This window comes from Argentina silus (assembly GCF_951799395.1).
Source record: "Argentina silus genome assembly, chromosome: 2".
Taxonomy (NCBI): Eukaryota; Metazoa; Chordata; class Actinopteri; order Argentiniformes; family Argentinidae; genus Argentina; species Argentina silus.
Genome location: NC_139656.1, coordinates 29,391,037 through 29,416,756, shown reverse-complemented (window position 1 = coordinate 29,416,756; position 25,720 = coordinate 29,391,037). Strand labels below are relative to the sequence as shown.

Sequence of the window (25,720 nt, the reverse complement as noted above, 5' to 3'; positions counted from 1 at the left end):
GGAAGAACTTGAATTTGCCTCCAAAGCCAAACATTCCCTCTCCCTTATTATTTCGAGAATACTTAATAGAGTTTTCTGTGCCTCCCAATGACAAATCCAAACAGAACACCGAATTCCATTACAACTATACAGCTGGTGTGTTCTCTGGGTCTGCCTGAGTAGAGGACAATTTTAATCTAATTCTTCTCTCAAAACTGCATAATCATTATACGCATAACGCATTTTAAAAGCAGATACTATCAATTATTCTTTCCACTGAATATGTAAAGCAGATGCAAATTACTGTGAACTACTTTCACTCTAATTAGGTATTCCCTCTCAGCTGGCTGCTTAAAGAACTCTATTTTTGAAAAGGCTTTCTTCAAGACCTTTCCCGAATATGATTGGCTTGTGTTTTCTAGACATACTCATGGGGAAAAATGCTTTGAAGCGGTCAGGGGTGAATTACATTGATCTGCGTATGTAAACACTCCACTAGTAAATAAATTGTTATTATACAGAGCAGTTTTCTGAATTCATGGATAATCACCAGAGAACTCTCATTGGAGGCGCCCTGCTGGGTTTATTGTTTGTTAAAGCTTCAGGTAAATCAGGAAAAGTATTAAGACAGTAATTATTTACGTCTCCTGCAGCACATTGTTCATGCTTTGTGCCGAAATTGGTTATGCCTCTGCCTATCACAGGCTTTAGTGCATTTGCATTCAATGTTATGGTGCATCCTCCTAATGCAGTAATTAGCCTATTAACCTATTGAGAGACAACAAGAGTGGTATACCTGTCATTGCTGTTTAAGGGGAGGGTTTAAAAGGGAGCCATTTTGGTTTTCTTAAATGACACTTGGATGGAGCAGGTTTAAAAAGTCAGTGACATTAAAATGAATGACAGTGGGAAAATGTCCCAATATGATCTGGATGGATCCCATCCAGTTAGCTAGGATAGGCTTCACTGTGTTGTAATAAGCATTGTAGCGTGATGATGTCTTAGAACAAAATGTTTATGTGGCCGGCTCCCAGCACTGATGATCGGTGTGTGAGGAGTCATCTCAAATGACGACAAGTTGTATACGGTCAGGAGCACAGTTATCTACCGTGTCTGCATCCGGGCGTTATCACGTCTTCCACTTCTTCCTCCTGGAGATCTGAAATGATTCATGGTTTGTCTTTGTAACTGTAGTCTTGGTGCTAAACCGTGGCCCATGCTAAACCGTGGCTCTCCCCTGCAGCAGTCCACCTGTTTGGGCTGACCTGGCATCTGCAGCCCGCGGATGGGCAGCTCTACGAGAACGGACTCAGCAAACTGGACAGAGACTCGGAGAGCATCGACATCACCTTCACTCCTTTCGATATGCCTGGCCTCAACGGCACCAACAAAGGTTAGTGAATATAGGTTAGTTTGTCATACTTAGTGCTGTTCTACCACAATTTTGGCGAGAGCCAGGCTTGTCCCTAAAGGTTTGGCATGAGTCCTCAAATCCCGTTTGTCATGCTCTGCGTTTACATGTAACAGTGTTGTTCCATCAAAGCCAGTTGGATGCAATATGTTTTGACAGGGAGAACATTATTCTCCTCTTGTTCAATGCTGAATTGCAGTTGATATAGAAGGCGGTGGTGTACTGTAGGTGGGTGATGCACAGGTCAACCCTGGGATAAAACGCCTCCTCTGTTCACAGGCCATTGCCTCCATTAGTGTGATAAAGATCTGATTATAGAAATTTCCCACTTCCAAAAAAATAAAGGCATAGAATCATTGAGATGGAGAAATAGAATTATTCCAATAACACCGGGCCAACCCTGGGGTCCCAAAGACCGCAGACGTACAATTCCATATTGGCGATGAGTGAAATAATTCAGTTCCATTCCACATAATTCAATTCCATTTCTATAACCGTGTGAACCGGAAAATGTTCCCCCTGCAACTAGGGCAACGTTGAAGAGTAGATTAAAATCAAATCAGTTATGAAAATATTGGATTGCCCCTGCATAAGCACATAATGAATCTCAGTAAAAGCTTGGTGTCGGAGTTTCCGTATTCCCATATCATAGCTGCCTGACACATCCATCTTTTCTCTTACCAAGACAAGGAGACAGATCCAGGGCAGGTACTGGAAGATTGACACAGTATATATAACGCTGTCAGTGTCTGTACACTGTGGAGCTCTACTATGTACCCTGGCTGTGCTGGGTCACATTAGCATGCATTGACTATGAAGTAATCATCAGGAGCTTCATGGGCAGTTAATTAAAGTAAGAGAGCGTAGCTTAATCCCCTCCCAGGCAACAGCCCACGGCCTGGTTAACTGTTTCACGCCACAGGTCCTACCATGCATGTACAGTCCTGTTACACTCAGGCTCTACTAATACTGCTTCTCTCCTACTAGAACAATCTTATCAAAGGTCCAGTATGTACATTTGTGATTTAAAAGAGTGCTAAATGGCATCGAGAGCGTTCAGTGAAGAGCACTGTTTTGGTAAAACACAAAAAAAACTAAAGTGTGTTTTTTTTGGTAAAAAACAAAAGTGATTCTAAAGCCTGGTGTCGGGGTCGAGCGTTGGTCTTTACAGTACGTACCTGTTTTACCTTTCATTTGCAAGGATATGCAGATAGTAGCCTCTATGTTCAGTGTGGCCAAATAGTTGCTATTTGTATTATTATTATTATTATTATTTATTATTCCAAATAATTTACTATTGCAAATAGTTGCCAGAGTGCAAGACTTCACCCTTTAAGCATTCTATTGATGAAGCAAACATATTTGAAATATATCCTTATGTTCTTCAGAAAAGCAATTTGATTGTTTTTATTTTAGATCTAAGGGAATGTAGCCATCTTCTTCTACATTGTTTCAATGTGGAACAGTCCGCATAGAAAGATTCTGTTCCATTCAACTGTCAGTCAAAGTGTGAGGGAAATGATGACTCTAATTGAAAAGACAGTTTCATTTAATTGAAATTGGATTACTGAAATAATAGTTTTATCAGGATAACCCCGTGGGCTATGACAATTAATTTGCTTGTGTGTCAGACTATTTCGAAGCCTGTTTTAATGTATCCCACAACCCCTTTCTAACAAACTCAGTTTAACTGACAGGTAACATAGCCTGCAGGAGGAGCACACGCTAGCTGTACATCTGTTTACCCAGTGCTGGGTCATGCAGTGGCGCCAAAGACCACCTCAGAAAAGTCTATCGTAAACAGCATCCAGAGTCCAACAGTAACTGCTCTCTGGTACAACACTACTATTACCTTGTCCACATGCCCCATGTTTATTCTTTCTCTACCGAAAATAAGCCTCAATTGCTATTTCTTACCTTTCGATATTTTTTCAAGGTGTCTTTGAGGCTAACATTTTACTCATAACAATACTGGATGATTTTGTTGGTGGTATAGTTAAATCCTTTTTAAAAGTTGTCATTCCCATTCCATCAGATGTCCAAAAATGTATGAATTCAAATGCACACGTTACAACCCCATTTACATAGCACATAGTGAAGGTAGAAATCGGAGGAACAGGCTCATTGTAATGCATGGAATGGAATGATGGACAGTATCAGACACATGTTTGATAGCATTCCTCATTCCATTCCATGCATTACAATGAGCCCGTCCTTTGATTTCTGCCTCCACCAGCCTCCGCTGGTTTTAATGCATGTCCCCCTGATTCTACCTACACTAGCCTCCACTGATTAAAACGCCATATGGCCCAGGCTTTTGTACAGTAGTGAGTAATGTGAAGATAAGAGACACTTCATGTGCTCTGTAGAGCTCGCTACAGTAGATCTCATGTTACCCGCCAGGAGAGAGAGCCAATCAATAATGTGACACCCTGCAGTGTCGGTGTACCTGCGAGAGAGCTGACACCATCAGGTTATCAGCTCAGAATAATTAGTTCACGCCTGGAAGTGGGAGGTGTTTCCAGAACCGTCTGGTTTCTGGCTGCCGGTGTCCGTCCACCGTATTAGACGGGTCTGCTTGGTGTTAACTGTCGTGGCGGCGCCGGGCTGAGCACACGCAGGACTCGTCTGACAATGAGGGGCGGAGCGTTTCCTTAAGGACCAATGCAGATTTATTAGTTGAAGCAATGAAATGATTAAACGGATGAAAGTCTGTCTGTATTTCTTGTCGTTATCTGAGAGGGATAGATAGCCCTGTATCTACGGGGCAGCGGCTGACACTTTGTTTATGTGTGTGAGGTTGTTTCTATCCATTTGGGCGTACGTTTACATTGAGTATAATTATGTGTGTAATGCAGTGGAGGCTGGTGGAGGTCGAAATGGAGGACGGGCTCGTTGTAATGCATGGAATGGAATAAGGAATGGTATCAAACACGATGCAATGGAATAAGGAACGGTATCAAACACGTGTGTACCATTCCTCTTTCCAATCAATGCATTTATAATGAGCTTGTCTTTTACGATTTCTACCTCCACCAGCCTCCACTAGTGTGATGTGTGTGTGTGTGTTTGTGCCTGAGTGTTTCGCCTACCTGTGTACTCCTAGATAAAGACGTGTTCCAGAGGGGGAAAGTGATAGATCGAGGGGAGGTGGACATTGGGACCCAGGTGATGCAGGCCATTCCCCCAGGTCTCTTCTGGCGTTTCCACATCACCATCCACCACCCTGAGTACGTCAAGTTTAACATCTCCCTGGCACGAGATGCACTCCTGGGAATCTATGGGCGGAGGAACATCCCCCCTACGCACACACAGGTACCGTACCTCTCACGCACAGGAGTTACACCTACACACATATACTGTTGTATATGTATATGTACTGGCAGCCCCCAGTTACAAGACACGCACTCAAATCTTTGCCTGTTCCTACACAATAGAAACCCCACACACTCATAAGTGTTCGGTTTATGCCCACGTAGGTGATCTACTTCCCACACATGCCCAGATACTCAGCCCCCCGATGCACACGAGAGAACCCCAACACCTACACACAAACACCTTTCCTAAATATTTAAATATTTAAATATAGAAATCTTGTGTAAAGCACTAAACTGCTCTCAGCAAGTGTGGTGCCAATGTGAACTTGACCAATACGTTTAGTTTAATGCAAGAAGAGCTTCGATTCATATGGTGTATTGTTGTATAAAGAACGCAATTAAGACAATATCTAGTGGAACTAATGTGATGTCAGTAAAATGCCTCGACTCCCCAATCACTGCTTGTTAGCATAGATATACGATTAACAGTTCAAATGATTCAAGAAATGAATTCGTAATTCAATTAAAGCCTCCTTATTTGTGCTCATTTACATACTCATTTGCATATGTAGGTACATGCATACCGACAAACAATTAATTCATGCTAATTGAAAAGTTCCTTTTGACGCGGAACGTCTTTTCTTTTATTGGGTGATCCTAATCGTTATTATAATCACACTTGGCTTACATGTACCCTGCTTACTGTTCTTTGGACCATTTTCAAATCCTGTCCCAGTGAGACTGAATAATCTCCCCCCGCTGTGGTGAGATGTCTCTGTCAGCGAGGTCAGCTGATCCCGCTCTGCTGATCTCATGCAGTCACACATATGTTCCCCCGGCCGGGCCTAGCCCTCATTACATGTGCTGATAGAATACCCAGCAGGGTCACGGGGCTGAGCACCAGGGTCACGGGGAGACCTCCACACAAGCGACTCATCTGTCACAAGGCTGCTGCTCCAGCGTCCCCCCAGCCAGCCCACCGGGCCTCCTCCGCATGATGAATCCTAATAGGATGTTTTAGTCATTAATCTGAGTCAGTCTCCCGGGCATCACATACTGTATTATACTATGGACTCTGCTTTATTTATTTTTTTATTCAAAATGTTGTCACTATCGCAGCCGAGGGGATGGAAGCGTCTTTAACGACAGTGGCCATTTCCGTTTTTCGCCGTGACATCCATGTTCTCTCTCTCCAGCTGAAAGTGAATTATGGATGGGGAGCAGGGGCCTCCGCTGCTGATGCTGCTGATGCTTTGCATCGGCGATGATTTGAAATGCATGGGCCCCCCGATGGCTACAGTGCCCCAAGCGATTTTCTGAATTACAAACGCTGTTTTCCTTTTGGTTCCGTGGTGGGGCATTTGTCTCTCATAAGAGAAGTTGAATCGTAGAGTGCTTTGGAGGGCCTGAGGACATGTCATTGGAGCTCCAGACCTGGTCTCACCCGGCCTGGGTTTGTTATTTAAGATGAACACTGAAGACAGACGTCCCTCTGTGGCCGTGGGGGCTTTGCTGCAGTCACTCCCAGCAGCAGACATGGCCGGGACGGCAGCCTTCGCCCTGCTTATCCCCGTTGAGCACACACGCAAAAACATGAGTGACAGTTCCAAGGCTAAGGCAAACCGCGTCCCGCCCCAGGCTACTGTCATATCCTACTCATCTTCTAATCCAGCAATTCAGCATGGGGCCTGTCTCCTTATTGCACTCATTAAGGGCAAAGTCAAAAGTGGGCTTGGGGCTTGGGGGGCTTTGCATATGGTTAAGTTCAAGTTCTTTTAAAATGGATGACTGGATACAGCAACAGGGTTTCTGTTTTGGCCTCTCTCCCAGAGAACATGCATGCTGTGATAGTCGTAGGAATTGCGATACCGCCTGTCAATCAGGACAGAGGCTCATCAGTAATGCGCAAGCAGGGGCTTATGATGTCCTGTGTCTTGCCCCCCATATTTAACCTGATGGTATTCCTTCTCCCCTAGTTTGACTTTGTCAAGCTCCTGGACGGGAAGCAGCTGATTAAACAGGAGGTCCGTACGTCGGAGGACTCCTCTCCCAGGAACCTGATCCTTGCCTCCCTCCAGGAGACTGGCTTCATAGAGTATATGGACGCGGGGACGTGGTACCTGGCTTTCTACAACGACGGCAAGAAAATGGAACAAGTGTTTGTTCTCAGTACTGCAATCGGTAATTGGCACCTTGCTATATCAAACCAGGGGAGGCTGGTGGAGGTCGACATCGGAGGACGGGCTCATTGTAATGCATGGAATGGAATGAGGAATGGTATCAACTACACTTGTTTGATACCATTCCTCATTCCATTCCATACATTACAATGAGCCCGTCCTCCGATGTCTACCTCCACCAGCCTCCACTGTATCAAACGTACAATAGTCAGTTGCTAAATGAAGATCAAGTGTATGCATTCATGTTTCCAGGATACTGTGGTTATGAAAACACTCAAAAGCAAAGCAATTATAATGTTGTAAAGGATGCGTTTTGTTTGCACTGGGAAAACAGAGTGTGTGTGTGTGTGTGTGTGTGTGCATGCGTGCGTGTGTGTGTGTGTGTGTGCGAAAGCCATTTTAACTTCAAATTGGTTGAGTTCTCTTGCTAGCTGCGAGGAGCCACGGAAAGTCTATCATCCTTAATTGACTGACCTTTTGTCACCCGTCTTTAAGTCTCTGCTGAGAGAAGAGAGCCATGCACTTCTCTTAACACGTTCTCCTTCCTGTACTGGAAGTTAAACTAAACACAACAATGCAGTGCAACTGCAAGCAAACTATTTCTCTACAGTTTCCTATTTTCTTGATGGCCAACAATAGCCAACATTATATTTATTCATCTGTTGTTACGTGTTAAGAAATGATGTGTTTCAGTGGAGGCACATAGTAATTTCCGTTTGTTTGTGTTCAGACCATATTTGCGGTCTAAACCGTGGTCGGGTGTGTTCATAACCTCTCTCTCTGTGTTTGTAGAAACCATGGACGGCTGCTCCACTAACTGTCATGGCAACGGGGAATGTGTGGCAGGTCACTGTCACTGTTTCACGGGCTTCCTCGGGCCTGACTGTTCAAAAGGTACATCATACATTTTTTTTTTGCATAATGAATGCATACTGGGGGTCTTAAATGTAATGTTGTGGTAGTGCAGGGTTGAAATAGAGTTTATGTTCTGATAAGATCATCATTTAAATTTCACACTGTAGGGGTACTGCGGGCATCAATTTTTGCAATTAACTCAGAGACCACTCAACCTAGACCAGGTTTTGATATCAGTCTGTCTACTGATCATTTATAATTATTCAGGTCTCTAAAGAGGACGCTTGCATCACAGTAGTGATTTGAATCCAAAAAGTGTGGTGTTACATTTTAATTGTAACAATTGTAACAGAAGGCGGGGCCAAATGTAACACCTTTAAAAAAACACCAAATAAACTAAACTCCAAACAAAATGAGAAGACATAATAGACACCCACTAAAGCTCCATTAACACTAATGGTAACAATGTTTTCATCCACGGTGGATCCTTGTCAAAAATAATATCTTCTCTGAACAACAAAACACATCATTACATCTTAACTAGACCTCATGAACAGGGAGGATAAATAACCATCGTTGGCAACACTTTAACCCTTCACATTACAGTCACATTTGTAAAGGGTTTATAATTAGTTAATAATAAATAAAAAGAGACATTTAATAAAGACATATTATTACAGTATTAGACAATTGTCATGAAATATTATTGTTCAAAATGTTTTCAATTATTAAAACAGTGTACCGAGAGAGGCTTGGAGAACCGGTCTGCTATTGCTGTTATCCAATGAGAGAACCGGTCTGCTATTGCTGTTATCCAATGAGAGAACCGGCCTGCTATTGCTGTTATCCAATGAGGTCTTGCTAAACCAGAAATTAACCAATAAGTGGAGGGTCTCAGTTTCAACCATATCTGATGAGAGTCGTCATGGTGGTAATTGTAGGATAGAGGCATAGATAGATAGAGTACATTAATTAAGAGTAATTACACCCATAATTACACAAATCCTGTAAAACCAATAATTACAATTTCCCAACTGTGCGATCACTGTGCAACCATTGCAAATAATGTTGCATTTTTTCACATCAGGGTTAGTTTCCGAAGCATTTATAAGTGCTTTTATAAAGCATTAATAACTGGCTCCTGATTGCAAGCGTCCTATTTGGCAAGCACCAAGTGAATATCCATCAATCTAAACAAATGACTGTTTGTAAATGGTTTATAATTGAATAATAAACTGGTTATGAATTATAGTGATGTATTAACTAATTATAAACCATTTATAAAACCTTTACAAATGTGACCTTAATGTAAAGTGTTACCCAGTAGTCTAATGCCTCTAGTGTGAAATAGCCTGATGCTCAGCCACAGATTAGTGTGACTCACAGCAAATGTAGTGGACAGTCCCATCTGTGTAGTCCTCGTGTGCCATGGACTTGCCCAGCATGGTGTTACTATTGACACCCAACCTTAGCAACCATGTCAATTTGTAGCCAACAGAACAGTAATCATAATGATACAAGTTAGGATTCATAGACATTAAACCTTAAGACAGCAGAAGAAAAATACTGTACATCAAAGTTTAATGTACCCCTAAGCGTCCCTAAAGCTACTTTTCCCAATAAAACCTGCAGATGGTGAGATGTTTGACTACATTGTTTCATGCAGGGAGTAAATCTAACTGCATGTACTGAGTGAGTTTTATCTCCAACTTGTTTCTGATTGGAGAAAAGCAGGGTGTCACATTTGACCCCTGTTACATTTGTCCCAGGTCTCCCCTACAGTAAATACAAACAAAATGTCTGATTAATCAGAGAACAACAGATGCTTTTATTGAACTTGGCTGAATATCAAATATTGAATACTGCTCATCATGCTATCAGTTCCATACGGATTGTTTCTGAGGATTGTTTACAAAATATATACTAAGCTAAAAAAACATCATACTAGTAGAGGCTAAAACAAGCGCCATGGCCTATTTCAGAGCTAGTCTGTTTTCAGTGAGTTCTCTGGTCGAAGGCCTTAATCTACCCCCCCCTCCCACCCCGTCCGTCCGTCTCTTGCTAGATCTGTGGCCAGGGAGCCACTGCAGCGACCCTAATGTGTCTATTACTGTCCCCAGTGTGGGACTGTGACATATTATGGAGACTAATGGACAGGCCAGGGTCTGTGAGGCAGCTTCCATGCTGGAACTGTCCACAAACAGACTGACAGGACGGATGGAACAAGCTGGCAGGAGAGGAGAGGGGGGAAATGGCCGCCATGATCTCACAGAGCTTTACAGAGCTCACTAGAGGAGCACATGAACTATATCCCTCCTTAAGGCAGAGAAAAGCTGCAGCATAGGAGGAGTATGCACAGTTGGAAAAGTCATCCCCCATCACATCATAAAGTTTTTAGATTATCCGTAAACAGAAAGGATTCCTTTCTAAATCAAAATAATGACTCCATTGGCAAGTTTAGCTGTAAATAAACGTGAGATGTGCCCGATGTGCCTGCTGCCTTGATTGTATCCAACTTGCATGAAATTACTGGAAGGAACAATTTGTCAGGAGGAATAATCACAGGCACTGGTTAATATACTGTATGGGAGGGCCTGACTGACTGGCGCAGCTCAATGCCAGTTCTAAACCGCCCACTCCATCAATTTAAGCATTTAAATCACACTCCCGGTTGTCCGTTTACGAGTACCAAGTCGTACGGATACGAGTATCACAACATCGGTACACCCCTACAGCATAGGTATGCAATGTGTGAATGCAGCCTATTAGTGATCCGAGTTTCGTTGGATTCACCCTATATAAACACACCACAGAGTTAACCATGTGTAGACAAAGATCTGTATTTACTCCGGTTCTACAGTGCAACTCACCCTTCCAGTACTTCTGACTACGTGTCTCCATGCTTCAGCCTCCGAGGTCATTAGCGCTTTTGTAAATATCCATTTTCAAACTAAGCACTGAGTGGTGGACTCAGAGGCCTTGGGGGAATAGACGGGGGGGAGGGGGTGATGGAGGGAGACTCCGCTGCAACTGGAGTTTGGCTCAGGTGCCACTCGAGAAAGAATTAAAGTGCTGGAGAGATTAGGTGGATTTCACAGGAAGAGGGTCTGAGTGGGGGTGTGTGGCGAGAGTACTTATACCACTATCATCAGGGAGAGGATTAGGTGTCAGCTTGCATGCTTATTAGTGGAGATATTGGCGATGTGTGAAACAGGTATACAAGACGTGGGGGAATTTTTACCATTTGGGTCTCAGGTGTGGAGGACTAGCTAGCACTCTAGTGCAGCAGGTATGAATCAGCACTAGTTCGTGAAAGCTACGGGTGTGCCCAGTACTCGGGCCAAAGCGAGAACTCATTACGAATTTTGCAGCATTTTCCAGACACCATCATCACTGATAGTTTATTTTAGATATCCGCAATCAGAGAGGATTCCTTTCTATCTCAAAATAATGACTCCATTGGCCAGTTTAGCCATGAATGGGAGATGTGTGTGATTAGAGCAGTGTAGTGTACGATGTGCACTCCCCGAAAATAGCTGTAAGAAACGATTTGTGAGGAGGAATAGTGCCAGTGCTCGCTAATATATGCTCTGACCGACTTGCGCAGCTCAATGGCTTTCTAAACAACCCACTCCATCAATTTAAATCGCACTCCTGTCGCCCACAGAGTGAAAGATATCTTCTTGGCCTGAAAATCCGGGTTCGAATCCAATCGGTTGCACAAGCATTGGAACCGGCAGCATCATTTACATGATCAGAACCCGTGATGATCGAGCTTTCAAAAAGAGTCAAAGCAGGAAAACATTACTATAAAAAAAAAAACGTTACTATACGATCCTTTCAGTGGAGGTAGAAATGAGGAATGGTAGCGAACGTATTCCACATATCGTTCCATGCATGCCCGTCCTCCGATTCCTACCTCCACCAGCCTCCCCTGAAAACGTTCCTCTACAGTGTTGCTAACCGGCTGATGTCTCTTGTTTGCAGACTCATGTCCTGTCCTCTGCAGTGGGAATGGAGATTATGAGAAAGGTTACTGCCAGTGTCACCCGGGCTGGAAGGGCCCCGAGTGTGACATCCAAGAAGACCAGTGCATCGATCCTACCTGCTCCAACCAAGGCACCTGTGTCAGCGGCATCTGCCTCTGCAGTCCCGCCTACAAGGGCAACAACTGTGAACAAGGCATGGCCCCCCTCATCAGAATGATAAATCACTATTTACACAGGCTTAGGGGGCACAGCTTCATACTGGACTGTGTTTGTTCAAGCGTAAGAAGTGCTATCCCAGAACAGAAGCAGGCTGCACCAGTATGAACCAGGAATAGGAGAGCCCCTGGTCATTAGTGAACATACGTGGTATGACATACTGTAACACATAGGGAGAGCTATTTTAGCAAGAGATGATTAATCAGATTAATAGCTATCCCCTACACACACACACACACACACACACACACACACACAGACACACACACACACACACACACACACACACATATGTGCGCACGCGCACCAAATCAATGTATTGTCCTTAGGTAGTGGTATCCAGTGGGGTAATTATTGGCTCGGTCTGAGATATCCATGCTGGAGAATAACCTTGAGCCAATGAGCTTGTGACTGAAACCAGGCCGTGAGCGCTGTGGTAATGACTGTGGTAAACACTGGATAGATGTTTCTTGTTTCTCGTTTTTGTAGCATGCAACTCTACATGATCAATTAGCTTCAGACATGGAACGAAGCTGTCTGTTGTTTAATTCTTAATGAGAGTCTTGTGTTTGAGCTGCGAACATGTCCGTGTTGTTGGTGTAGATCGTAGAACGGTGATAAAGCGTTCTCTGCTAGAGGTTCTCTGTTGTTCTCTCAAGGTTGCTGTGACACCGTTAGAATGAACACTGCTGCAGAACAGGTGCAGTGTTAAATCAGAGGGGTGTGATCGTGGTTAGCCACAGAGTGGAGGCGAACCTAAGACTATTAGAATATACAGAGGGTCTTGAATACTGTTGATATGAAATATTCACTCTGAAACTCTGTTTCTCTCTCTCTCTCTCTCTCTCCCCCCCCCCCTCTCTCTCTCTCTCTCCCTCTCCCTCCCCTCTCTGGTTCTCTATGGCCAGTGGACTGTCTGGATCCTCAGTGTTCAGGCCATGGTGTGTGTGTGAAGGGGGAGTGCCTGTGTTCTCCGGGGTGGGGAGGCGCTGACTGTGAGAGCCCCCTCCCAGCCTGCCAGGAGCAGTGTTCAGGCCACGGCAGCTACCTGTCAGACACAGGCGCCTGTACCTGTGAGCCCAGCTGGACCGGCTCCGACTGCTCCTCTGGTGAGTCCCTCCGTCCCTCCGTCTGTCCGTCCAATTCGTCCGTCACCACCACAGCCTGCAGTACATGAAGACCAGCGAGGAACGGTCAGGTTAGGCAGCAGCCTTGAGCCATCCGTACCAGCTAATGAGGTACTGAGGTCTGGAAAGAATCAAGCTTTTGAGAAGGAAGGAAAAAGTGAGACCGGCAGACAAATCCAAAGTTTGGGTCGGTGAAGTTAAGAATGAAATGGAGGAATCAGAGGAGCAGGCTCAGAGAAGGAATGATTGCCGGATTTCTTGCGGGTGCACGTCCCTCCCGCTCTGTCTATAGGACACAGAAGACAATTGTTGAGCAGATGGTTAGCCGGGAGTGGATGTGGTCATTTGTGGTACAAACACATCTGACTTGGGAGACCCAAGTGTTTTTTTTTCACTGTAGGTACATTTGATCAATTGTTTGCTGCATGATAAAAGTAGTTCTTCTGAGCAAATGATTCCCGAAATTTGACTCAAATGAAAAGTGTCTATTCTCAGCTCCAGACTTCACCGCGCATCACTGATGCTGACACACACTCCTGCAACGTTGTCACACGTTCCCTCACACCCTCTGGAGAGGCCTACTGTCTACAGTAGCGCTGCTGGGCTGTTCAGACACCGAAGAGCCCGGAGGAATGTTTGGTAGTTCAATCACGTCCTTAACCCCTCGTCAGAAAGGTTTAAATGTGGTCAACCTCTTGCAGTCACTTTATTCACGCTGGGATGTCGATTACTAGATGGCTTCTGCTGTATGTGACTCTTACCTTCCATCTTACCTCTCACTGAGTAGCACAGGGACCCTGGCAAATGTGTGTTTCTGCTTGTAATGATCTGCCAACTCCTGGCAGACGGAGACCTTCACACACCCAGCGGCCTATCAGACAACTGAGCAATCACTTCTCTGACACGCTGTGTGCAAATTGGACTGCACTCCACGGCTCCTCTCTAAGTCAGATACGACTGTAGTTTCTTTATCAAACCGAACATATCTTTTTTAGAGAGGGGGGGACACATTACATTGTTGCATACTAATGTTTATTTCACATTCTTCTTTTTGACATATTTTGCCCCCGAGAAACAGTCGGGTTTTATCCTAAGATATCATCAAGTTTGTACAGTTTATTATATTTTATTTATAGAATGGGTGTTATCTACCTGCCTTCTTTTCACTGCTGAATTTAGGCCACCTTTATATGGCTGTTATACACCAGATTAGTTTTGCTAAAATAAAAGTAGAGATAACTATTTTTTGAGTTTGATAAACACTCACTTGTTAGTAAGTTCCTCTGCTACATAGATACACTATCTGTTTCTGTATTCATTCATTACAAGCAGCTCTCTGTTGCTGGACTATTTCATTGTTTTTGTCACAGGACATGGATGGTGGGTTCTACTAATAACAGACAGCATTTGAATACAGCGGTTGGAGAAACACTTCAGCAGTGCTGTTGTGTGGGTCTGTTCAGTAACTCCCTGTGTGGTTTCTCAGCATAGTTTGAAACGTGTTGTTCTTCCTCCATCTTTCAGGGATACAGATGTATGTACAGTATACAGTATGTTTGTACCAGCCAGATCACCACAGAGATCAGGCTCCACAGAAGCCCAGAGCTAGCTTTAAAGATTAGCTGCTGCCACGCAATATACAGTACACACCTTGCTGCTGGTGTCACTGCTTATGGAGAGAAATAGAAACTCTACCAACAATAGAAAACCCTCCATCCTTTAAAACGCAGGCCTGTCAAACACATTTACGGTCATCTTAATATTATTAATGCTGTGTTCCTTGAGTCAAGTACTGATAAGTGCTGCCAAGCCTGAATGTCGGTTGGGAGAAACCCTGAAATGTGTGATTGCATATTAAGGCTTTTTTTTTCAAAAGCAAAATAATCCCTCATTCTTCATTACGTTTTTTTTCTTCTATCAATTGTGTTTGCAGTGATGGCCGAAGGGGAAAACAGCTCATGTGGAGGCTATTTCACTTTCCAATGAATTGAATCTTGGAGCAGTGTGGTGCCTCCGTTTTCATAAGCCAGGAAAGAATTGTGCATTCGTTCAACCCCATACTTTGTTGCCTTCCAAGGCAAAGTTCAGGTTTTTCTATCCAAAAGTGGAAATTGATTTTATGTTCACTCAAGTGTATGCAGAATTACCTAAGAATGTTGACTGTGTGTGACTGCACTGACAATATCACTAGTACAGGGTATAGTGCCGTGTATGGAGTATGTCATAGACGTACTGTGTCGATTAAAGTCTACCTATCAACCATTATTCAGAATAGACAGACATTATTGTGTGGCAAACATGTGGAGAATGTTGCAGAATGGAGGCAGAGACCATCCGGGAGAAATGTTGTGTGCTTAATGGTAGAAACATCGAAATGAATAAAATTCTAATGGATTTGTTATGTCATGATTAAATATGATTAAATTAGAATGCCTTTCTCCGTGTGTGGGAGATAAGTGGCCTTTCTCTGCCTCCAGCTCATTCATCTCCCTGCTCATTGCCTACTTGCTGATAGGATGTATCCTCCATACTCACCGAAATTATTCATTGCATATTATTAAATCTCTAAAACTTTAAGCATTGAATGTATTAAAACTGCACCTGCAGCGCTCTACACAGTGAGAATGTACTGCTTGTATTCAAAAATATTTTTGCTATACTGTACCAATTCCAAATTGTGATCATGGGCAGATAGAGATACCATGAGAACTAAAATGGTAATACTTTTTTATCATATTCCTTTTTTTCCGTTCATTTTTATGGAATTTGGAGTTGTTACAGTAGATGAGCCTGCAAGGCAAGATGAATGTAGGAGTGGAGTGTTGAATTAATTTCCAGAAATCTATCCCTGCAGTAATGCAGCTGGCCGTAGGCATGTTCTGCCCTGTGCGTGCGTGCGTGCGTGCGTACGTGCGTGCGTGCGTGCGTGCGTGCGTGCGTGCATACATGCGTGCGTACATGTGTATGTGTGTGCATGCTTGTACGTGTGTGTGTGTGTGTGTGTGCGTGCGTGCGTGCGTGCGTGCGTGCGTGCATGCGTGTGGAAACCATATGCTCTGAATCTGGCCTTGTTCAGAGTTGTACAGTATGCCTGAGAAGCCTGCCTCTCTCTCTCTCTCCCTGTGCCCATGCAGAGGTGTGTCCGGTGCCCTGCAGTGCCCACAGTGTGTGTGTGGGAGGGAAGTGCCAGTGTGAGGAAGGTTGGGAAGGTCCGGCCTGTGACCTGCAGGCCTGCCACCCTCGCTGCCAGGAGCACGGCCAGTGTAAGGACGGCCGGTGCGAGTGTCACCCCGGCTGGGAGGGCGAGCTGTGCACCATCGGTGAGTCACGCCCCCAAGGAGGACCCCTACTACGGGAGGTTAATACTGTGTACAGCCTGTCTGGAGCCCAGCACCACTGAGCTACTGTGCTGTTTGTAGGTCTGTGGGGCCTGGTTGATGTTTGTTCTTACACAAAGGTTGTCAACATTGGCAACACATATTAATGATGTGAATTTACTCTTCCATATCTTCGATTTTTTTTTTGAACCACTGATTATTGCCAATTCACATCTGTGACGTGCGCTTATTTTCTTTCACGAGGCATGATGAATAGTTGCCCATATTTCCGATCTGAGTGAATCAACTGTCTGAGTGATTCATACCCTGTACTGTACAGAACATTAAGCTCAGAAGCCTCACACCGAACACCCCAGTGTAGTAGGGATTTTGTCTCTTAAAATACAGATGAAAGCTCAAAAACATTTGTATAAAAACACGGCACAACACTAGAAGCAGGCAGTTCAGAGTTTGACTTTTCACCGCGAGTCCTACAGACGCTGGCTTGGGGACAATGATGTCAGCGCTCTGTCTGTCAGTTATCCAATTTATCCACTTCACTGCAGTTATTTGAGAACAGAAACGCAGAGTATAACAATGAAACTGTTGTTGCCTCCAGGCACATTTCCCATCAACCATACCCTCTTCCCCAGAGTGCCAGCATGTTTCTTTCTCGCCCCGGAATAATTTGCTCCCAAGTTCGAAACGCACTCAATTAATGTGGGTATACCTTGATAGAAACACTGCAGTTTGTCATCAGGGACTAATGGAATTGGGTACTACTGCCAAGTGACTGAAAGCCCATTTGGAAGGAACCACAGGAACTTTTTATTTTACCTCAGAAATGCCCAAAAACACTCTTGTGAAATACTCCACTCGCTATTTGAGATGGGGAATTAGAGATGTGGCTCTGTGTCTCTGTGGATGTGTGGATCAAATCATGAAGCTTAGCTCCTGGCACATTAATAAGCTTTAATTATCTCTTCATGTGCTTTCATGCAAGCCTATATTTTTGTGGCTCAGTAATCTAATCTCACAATATTTTTTTTTCTCTTATTTTATCTCCCTGCGACAGCACATTACCTTGATCTTGTTGTTAAAGGTAAGATGCACTCTTATTCTCAGAGTTCTGCAAGACACAGTTAAGCATGATTTGTTCTGCTACCGATGGACATTCTTGAAATTGTAATAAAAATGTTTTACTCTATGATGGCTCCCAGCATTGGCAGAACCTTAACAATGTTCCCATTAAATATCAGAAAATGGAACAAAATATGTAACAAATGTTGGGAAAGCTGGACATCTGGATGGTATGTTAATAAAACGTGGGAGCGGCATCTGTCCCCATCTCCTTAATCATGAGGAATGACCCATTGTTTTTGGCAGCGCTTTGATCCCAGTCTTCCACCCCTCTCCTAGACGGCTGCCCAGGCCTTTGCAACGGTCACGGTCGCTGCACCCTGGAACAAAGCGGGTGGCACTGTGTCTGCCAGGCGGGCTGGAGCGGCATGGGATGCAGCGTCGTCATGGAGACGGAGTGCGCTGACAACGCTGACAATGACGGAGGTAAGACGGCCCCCCCATAGAGGATGATGGCCCGGCCACGCCTGTCTGCAGCTCCATAATGATTAATGACTTGACCTCTGCTTCTGGTAAAGGTCAGGGGGAAGGAATATTCAGGACCCACCCCCACTCCCCCACCCCTTCCTTTTTTCTTTCCCACATGCAGTACAGTAGGAGTCAGTAAGCCTCTCACTCTTTCTTTTCATCTTTCCTTTTGTTAAGTCTTGCTGTTCAGCATGGCTTTCAGAGCAAAGGGACCTCTAGTTTGTCTGGGTGATTTGCTGATGGTGTGTGTGCTGCTCTGCTCCTCTGAGGATTAATGCTTGACGTGGCCCCCCTGGTGTTCCACTGAACAGGGAGCCAGCTCCAGAGCTTTGGGCTTGGGTTCAGCGCCCATGTCTTTGAAGGGAACATGTGAGATGTATGAACGCCCTGCAGTGGATGCCATTTTAGAGAGAGGGTAACCTAGTTGTGCATTGACTTTACATGTTATTGTTGTTTCAAAGTAAAAAAAATAAATAAAAAAAAACTACAAAGATCGGTGTAATAAAGTAGGCCTTTGGAGGAATGGAGAGTGGTTACCATAGTTTCTGTTTAAAGCTACAGAGCTCCTTTAATACTGTAGATTGGTTTGGGTTATACAGTACAATGTGTATTTGAGCACCATGTCTCATCCAAATCCAGCGTTTGTCTTCTGATTAATATCCATCAAATGTACCTCTTTAAATGAGATGAATAATTAGTAAGGCCATAGCTAGTTCATTTGTTTGTGCAGTGGTGGTAAAGTAGATAAAACAGAATGACTGTGTGCATAAGTAAGAACCACTGGTGGAAACAGAAGTGAGTCATTTTCTCTTCCCCACTCCACACGGTATCTGAGCTCTGCTACCACTTAGAAGAAGCACCATTCTGTCTTACCCTGAGAGTCCTTAATCATGTTCTTTATCAGAGGAAGCTATCCTCCAGAGGCAACCCAGCTCCTTCGCAAGAGCACACATTTTGGCTAATTTTTACTGTCACCGTGTGCGTGTGTGTGTGTGTGTGTGTGTGTGTGTGTGTGTGTGTGTGTGTGTGTGTGTGTGTGTGTGTGTGTGTGTGTGTGTGTGTGTGCGTGTGTGTGCGTGTGCGTGTGTGTACATGCCTGTGTATATGATAAGGTTTCTATGATGTTTGAGTGTCTTTATTTGTTTGTGGGTAGATCATAAATCCTGCGCTGTATTTTCTGTCTTCAGCCAGTAGAAAACAGAATCACATTCAGTTCAGTCACATGCCGTGTGAACCTTTACTCTGTCATTCTACAATCTAATTTAGCTTACTCTCAGTACTTCAAAGATGCTGCCCCTCCATTGTGTGTGAATTCCTATGACTGATGGGAATCGTGGATGATGTACACTCATTTGCCCTCCTTTGATCTGTCGGAGGGAAGTAGTATGAGGTTCAAATTGGTCAGGCACTTCAACAAAGGAGTGGAGGAAGTAATCACCTCATGTCAATTATGTTTCCAGCCAATATATATATATATATATGTCCCAATCCCAGAACATATTCCTATTTTAATCTCAGCTGAACTTCATTATAAATGCCATTTATATTCCAAATGAGGCCTCAGGATGGAAAACTAAATGGCAAATGATCATCTGAAAAGGAGCAGTGATTAAGAGTAAAGATAATGACTTTTCTAGCCAGCTGTAAATGAGCCACTATAAGCAGCCATCATTATTAGCCGGGTGGTCGTACGTTGCTAATGCACAATGCTTTATTTGATTTAATTTTGCAGGTGTGAAAGGTTATATCAATTCACCCAAAAACAATGTTCTTATTATATTGTTGTATTGTTTGTTTCAATTGTAGATATGAACAAGTTGATATACTGGACTATGCCCAAGCTGAAAGGTGAAGAATGTCGTTTTGCGCTTTGCTGCCCTCTTTGGCAACAGTGAAAATGTGATGACAGTTTGCAAATAAGAGTTTCTTGTTTATGTTTGTAAATCAAAAAAGACTTGAGATGCCAACAGGAGGGCAGTGTGGTCATGACTGTTGCAGCGGCGGCCAGCCCTGCCAGACAGCGTAAGGCTGGGCACCATGCCTCTGCTACTGAGGGACAACATTACCACTGTGTTATGGCTTTGGGCCTGATTGCTCTGTTATGATGCTAGTCATTTACCGAATTAAAGCATGTCGTTTTTCTTGGCAGATCTCAATCATTATACCTTACATTGTTTTAACAATAACAGTAATTATGACTTATTAGTAACTATCCATTAGTGATACTTATGAGTATTACTCACAGTAATTCCTGATGTCTCTAATCCCATATGTGGTGTATGTAACCACATTCAAATACGTTGTGTTTTCATGTGGTAATGACTGCAGATAATGTGTAGTGTACTGAACTTATGTTGGGTAGAACCATTGTACAGATTTTAATTATCATTGCACTTTTCCTGTTGTGTGTTGTTCATGCCAGCGAATTGATGAATGCCAGTGTTCACTTAGCCGCTATTGAGTCGGGGTGTCTGAAAGGATTGTATGGATTTAATGGAGCTCTGCCCTTGTACAGACCCATGTGTGTTAGCCATTGAAGAGGAGATAATTAAGAAAGCTGCTGTACAATTATAGAGCAGCATTCAAGTACAGTACACTGTATTAAGACTGGATAAATCAGATTACTTTACTTCCCGTCAGGTATGAGCTAGAATATTGTTATTCATGAGCTTATGTTCACATTTTCCCAGTGTATGAATCATGGCAGATAAGCCGTTGTCAAACTGTGTTAAAGGGGTGTGTGGATGTGTGCTGTCGATTCGGAGAACATTATTGATTTCTTCCATATCATTTGGGATATTTTACTTACGGGTTAAAACCGAGAGATTCGTTCTCAATTTCGAAGGGGTTTCTGCACTTTTGAATGTTATCTCAAACACACAAAGCCATTCGGAAATGATACCCAACCGTGTATATCCCAGAGTGCACTAGCCAGGGCTCAGGTTAAAAGCAGTGCACCATGGGGAGTTGAGTTCTGGTAAAAACTGAAGAAGTGGTGAGTGTGAGTGGAATGAGTGAGCGGAATATGATATAATCTGAGACACAGTCGCGGCAAGCGAGAGATGCAGCGGAGCGATGTGGACCGTGTTGTGATTCCAGTATGTATTTGTGTTGTCGTAGATGGACTGACAGACTGTGTGGACCCAGACTGCTGCCAGCAGCCTAGTTGTCAGAGTGGTCCTCTGTGCCAGGGCTCCCCAGACCCTCTGGACCTCATCCAGCAGAGCCCCACCCCCTTCGCCTCCCTCCTATCACGCCTCTTCTACGACCGCATCCACTTCTTGGTTGGGAAGGACAGCACCCACGTCTTCCCTGGAGACGTCCCGTTCGACAGCAGGTAGAATACACAGTACCAATATACAACAACGTCCAGTGTTGGGGAGAAGTTCCACTACTTGTAGTTCAGCTATTAGTTTGAGTAGCTTGGTGGTAGTTCAATTAAATTCTAATCTTTTCAGTAGTCAATTACTTTTTTACCATGTAGTGGTGTAGTGAGCTACTGTCACTACTCAATACAGTACATTACAGTCTTCCTGTCCATGAATGAACAGAGAGCTTGCTGTGTTGCAATTGAAATGGCCACTGGAGTATCTTCTGCATAGCTATTTGTACAGCAGTCCTGGGGACAGAAGAGAAAGCGAACGGGACATGCTCAACCAGCAAACAGATATTGAATTTCCAAACTTGTTTAGGGTTAGGGGTTCAATTAGGGTAAGGTTAGGGGACATTTTTGGTTTTGACCAGGTCAATGGGATGCTGGTCAGGAAGGTCATACAGATATAGCATGTTTGTCCCTGTCTTAAGAGGTCCCTTTAGTCTCAGCCCCATACAGATGTAGCATGTTTGCCCCTGGATTAAGAGCCGTTTCTCTCCTAGCCGAGCCTCTGTGATCCGGGGCCAGGTGGTGGCACTCGATGGGACTCCACTGGTGGGTGTGAACATCAGTTTCCAGCAGTACCCCGAATTTGGCTTCTCTGTCAGTCGCCAAGATGGCAGGTAAGTGGATAGTGTGGTCTAATATTGCCATGGGATGTTACCAGGGGAGGCTGGGGAAAGCAGAAATCGGAGGACGGGCTCATTGTAATGCATGGAACGGAATGACGAACGGTATCAAACATTACCACTCCTCATTCAATTCCATGCATTACAGTGAGCCCATCCTTCTGCCTGCTACTGTACCATATATTTGCTTATGGTGCTTTGCAACATGGCCTTATTGAGCACTGAAATGACAATGTGTTGATTCCGTGTTTGTGTTTGTGCGTTGGTCCAGTTTTGACCTGGTGGCTGCGGGAGGGATCTCAGTCTCTCTGATCTTCCAGCGGGCCCCCTTCCTCACGCAGAAACGCACCCTCTGGTTGCCATGGAACCAGTTTGTTGTCGTGGAGAAGGTCACCATGGCGCGGGCAGAGTCTCGCCCACCCGTCTGTGACCTGAAGAACCTGGTCAGTCCGTACCCCATCGTCCTCCCCTCCCCTCTCACTCGCTTCGCCAGCACCTGTGAGGAGAGAGGCCCGGCCATCCCAGAGCTACAGGTACACCACCACGGTCCTCTCCACAGCCAGTCACCTGCTGTCTACTGTCCCCAAGGCACTCGCTCCTCTCAATGACCACCTAGACAATACTTTTTCAGCAATGCATACAGTACATTCCATTCGTACAACAATCATATTGCGATTAAGTTTCAGATTTTATTTTTAATATATATTCTCCATTTCCTGAGTAGCATATTGAAATGTGTTTTTTTGTGTGTTTTTTCCTGTGTAATTTTCACCTGGGTCTTATTGTACCTGTGAAATCATCATCTTAGAATCTCACACTAATTAGTTGGCGGGGCGCTTGTTTGACAGAGCTGCAATCTGCTCCCCCTTATATTCATATACCTTAGCTTTGGGAAGTGTGTTGTGCAATCCTAGTTTTGTTGAGGGAGATAATAATACTGATAGAGATTTTAATGAGGCCCTGTTCACAGTGATTGAAGCTGTGTGCAGTGAAGGATGGATGTGGGGGTTAGATTGTTGCCTCTAATTAAAATGTCCTCTACATTGCTAATGATATAGTATGTATACAGTAGATCTATTTAGTGTTCCAAGGCCATTTAGGGTGAAGTTTAAAAGTGTGAATGTACTTAAGTTTTGAAGTTGTTGTTACTGAGAGTAGTTAAGATTATGCAGTTGTTCTCAGTTCAAAGATAACTAAATATTAGCATTATGGCTAATTTAACACTGATTCATGTCACTATTTCGTAGACAGAGATTGAACACTTAGTGATACATGATTATTGGCTGAAACCTTAAAATATACAGTACTGTAAGTCTCCTCCAGCCTTTCCAATGGTGACAAATATGAGTAGCATACTGTATCAACAGCAATAACAGAAGCTAAAAGTATTCTCTTCCTCAGGCTGTCCAAGAGGAGATCACCATCCCAGGCAGCTTCTTAAAGCTGAGCTACCTGAGCGCCCGCTCCCCGGGCTACAAGTCTCTGCTGCGCGTCATCCTGACTCACTCCCTGATCCCCACGGGCCTGGCGAAGGTCCACGTGTCCACCGCCATCGAGGGCCGCTTGTTCCAGAAGTGGTTTCCTGCCGCCCCTAACCTGGTCTACGTCCTGGCGTGGAACAAGACGGATGTCTACGGCCAGAAGGCGGTGGGCCTGGCCCAGACGTTGGGTAAGCCAGCATGCAAAACTCATACCGGCATTTCACATTCACGCCATAGTCTGCTGAGTTTCACTCACTCCGCAATTTTCAGCCTTAGTGGTCCCGTAAAATGAGCCTGGAATGATAGAGGAATTCGTCAAGAGTTAGGCTACTTGGATTGACAATTTGTAATGGCAGATTTATTTTAGAATACCTCTTACAACATCCATTTCCACAATGTGTTAATTGTTTTTTTTATTAAAGTATATAAAAGGAATAAAGGACCCAAGACGAGGTTCTGATTCACGAAACATAACTCAAAACTTGTTGACAATGAAAGTTGCAGACTCTACATAACTAAATGTCCTTTTTGGCAGACGATAGACATCCAACAGTGTAATAATGTAACAGCGTAAACAGTAACATCATGTTATTGTTTGTTAGTCTTTTCACAGGGGGGGATTGCCAGTTTTTGTTCAGGTGTGTTGAAGTATCAGAGTTATTTTCATTGACCACATATGAACTGTTTCAGGTTGATTTAGTGTTCTGGCTGCCTGTTGGGGGACTGCAACTACTGATGCATTGTTGCAATTTGTCTTAATGGAGAAAGAGAGAGAGAGAGAGAGAGAGGAAATGGTAACAGCAACAGAAAGCAGGCGCCACTGTTATCTCTTTGATGCACTATAAGGATTTTTCTCTTGATTGCTGCTCACCATGCCTTGTATTACTATCAGATAGCACAGTGGTTTTTGATTGCCTTGTTGGTTTGTGTTTGAATCCTTTCTCAGTGAATGCAGTTTAATCTGTGTGTATTCAGGTCTTGGATGGTGGATATGGGGTAGGTAATAGCCTGGGATATACAGTAAATCGGACATCCTGGAGATGTTATGGACCATTTATCTGTAAATAACATCGAACACATGGCACAATTAGAAATGACATCAAAGCTAAATTGAAATTCAAAACACACATTTTGTTATTTGCGAACATATTTTCATCCGAACAACACGCGAGGACGAGATAAGAGGAAGACGAAGGGTGTCTGTAATTTATTCATTTATCTGTATGTTCCAGTGGGAATTGAGCTCAACCTCAAACCCCATATTTTCTCTCTCCCTCTCTCTCATGCTTTCTCTGTCTCTTCACCCCTCTCTCTCTCTTTCTCTCTCTCTTTCTCTCTCTCTCTCTTTCTCTGTTGCCGATAGAAACAGGGGCTGATCTATCATGGTGACACAAGCAGAAGCCTGTAGCTATGCTGTGTAAATGACTATGCCCTGCTTATTGTGTGTGTTTGCCTGCATTTCCGTGTGTGTGTGTGTGTGTGTGTGTGTGTGTGTGTGTGTGTGTGGCTGTGTGTGTGTGTGTGTGAGAGAGAGAGAGAGAGAGAGACAGCGAGACCAAGCACGAAAATTGTGTGAGTCTGCCCACATACTGGCGAGATGCAGCAGAGCGTAATGATATCAGCGATGCATTAAAAAGCCTCCCGAGACTGTCCGACTGTTAGCACACACACTGCCCTGGCTCCTCCACAAACATGAACCATCAGTCAGCCTGCACTGGGATCACAGCAACCCTGGATTTACTGCAATGTTACGCTGCGCACCAGCTATCCACGCTGTAACAAAAGCATTTGGGTTTGTTTTGGATGTCCACTAACATGTATCACATGGTGAATGCGTCACCAGCAGTAGAAACAATGAGTTCTATGATCTAGAGTCTAGACTGTTAGGGTTAGGCGTCACATGAACGGCCGTGTCTTGTGTTCCAGTCTCTGTAGGCTACGAGTACGAATCTTGTCCCGACTTCATCGTGTGGGAGAGGAGGATGGCACAGTTGCAGGGCTTCGAGATGATTGCGTCCAACCTGGGAGGCTGGTCCCTGGACAAACACCACATCCTTAACCTCCAAAGCGGTGAGAGCAGTGGAGGCTGGCAGAGGTAGAAATCGTAAGACGGGCTCATTGTAAACGCATGGAATGCAATGAGAAATGGTATACCGTTCCTCATTCCGTTCCATGCGTTACAATGAGCCTGTCCTCCGATTTCTGCCGCCACCAGCCTCCCCTGGGTGAGAGGGCTCA

At 44.2% G+C, this 25,720-nt stretch overlaps 1 protein-coding gene across 1 annotated transcript in view; it reads left to right on the top strand.

Moving 5' to 3' along the window:
• The window catches only part of tenm1 (teneurin transmembrane protein 1), a gene marked incomplete at both ends in the record, with an annotated part of 106,189 nt that overhangs the window by 49,385 nt on the left and 31,084 nt on the right, over window positions 1-25,720 (top strand). Inside the window, 14 exons of the mRNA XM_083697546.1 lie at window positions 1,223-1,372; window positions 4,497-4,705; window positions 6,684-6,888; window positions 7,680-7,781; window positions 11,730-11,924; window positions 12,856-13,056; window positions 16,209-16,394; window positions 17,467-17,493; window positions 17,811-17,957; window positions 21,120-21,336; window positions 21,876-21,995; window positions 22,273-22,534; window positions 23,403-23,670; window positions 25,409-25,552. Of these exons, the coding sequence (XP_083553672.1) occupies window positions 1,223-1,372; window positions 4,497-4,705; window positions 6,684-6,888; window positions 7,680-7,781; window positions 11,730-11,924; window positions 12,856-13,056; window positions 16,209-16,394; window positions 17,467-17,493; window positions 17,811-17,957; window positions 21,120-21,336; window positions 21,876-21,995; window positions 22,273-22,534; window positions 23,403-23,670; window positions 25,409-25,552 (2,433 nt within the window). The remainder of the gene's footprint in view (window positions 1-1,222; window positions 1,373-4,496; window positions 4,706-6,683; window positions 6,889-7,679; window positions 7,782-11,729; window positions 11,925-12,855; window positions 13,057-16,208; window positions 16,395-17,466; window positions 17,494-17,810; window positions 17,958-21,119; window positions 21,337-21,875; window positions 21,996-22,272; window positions 22,535-23,402; window positions 23,671-25,408; window positions 25,553-25,720) is intronic.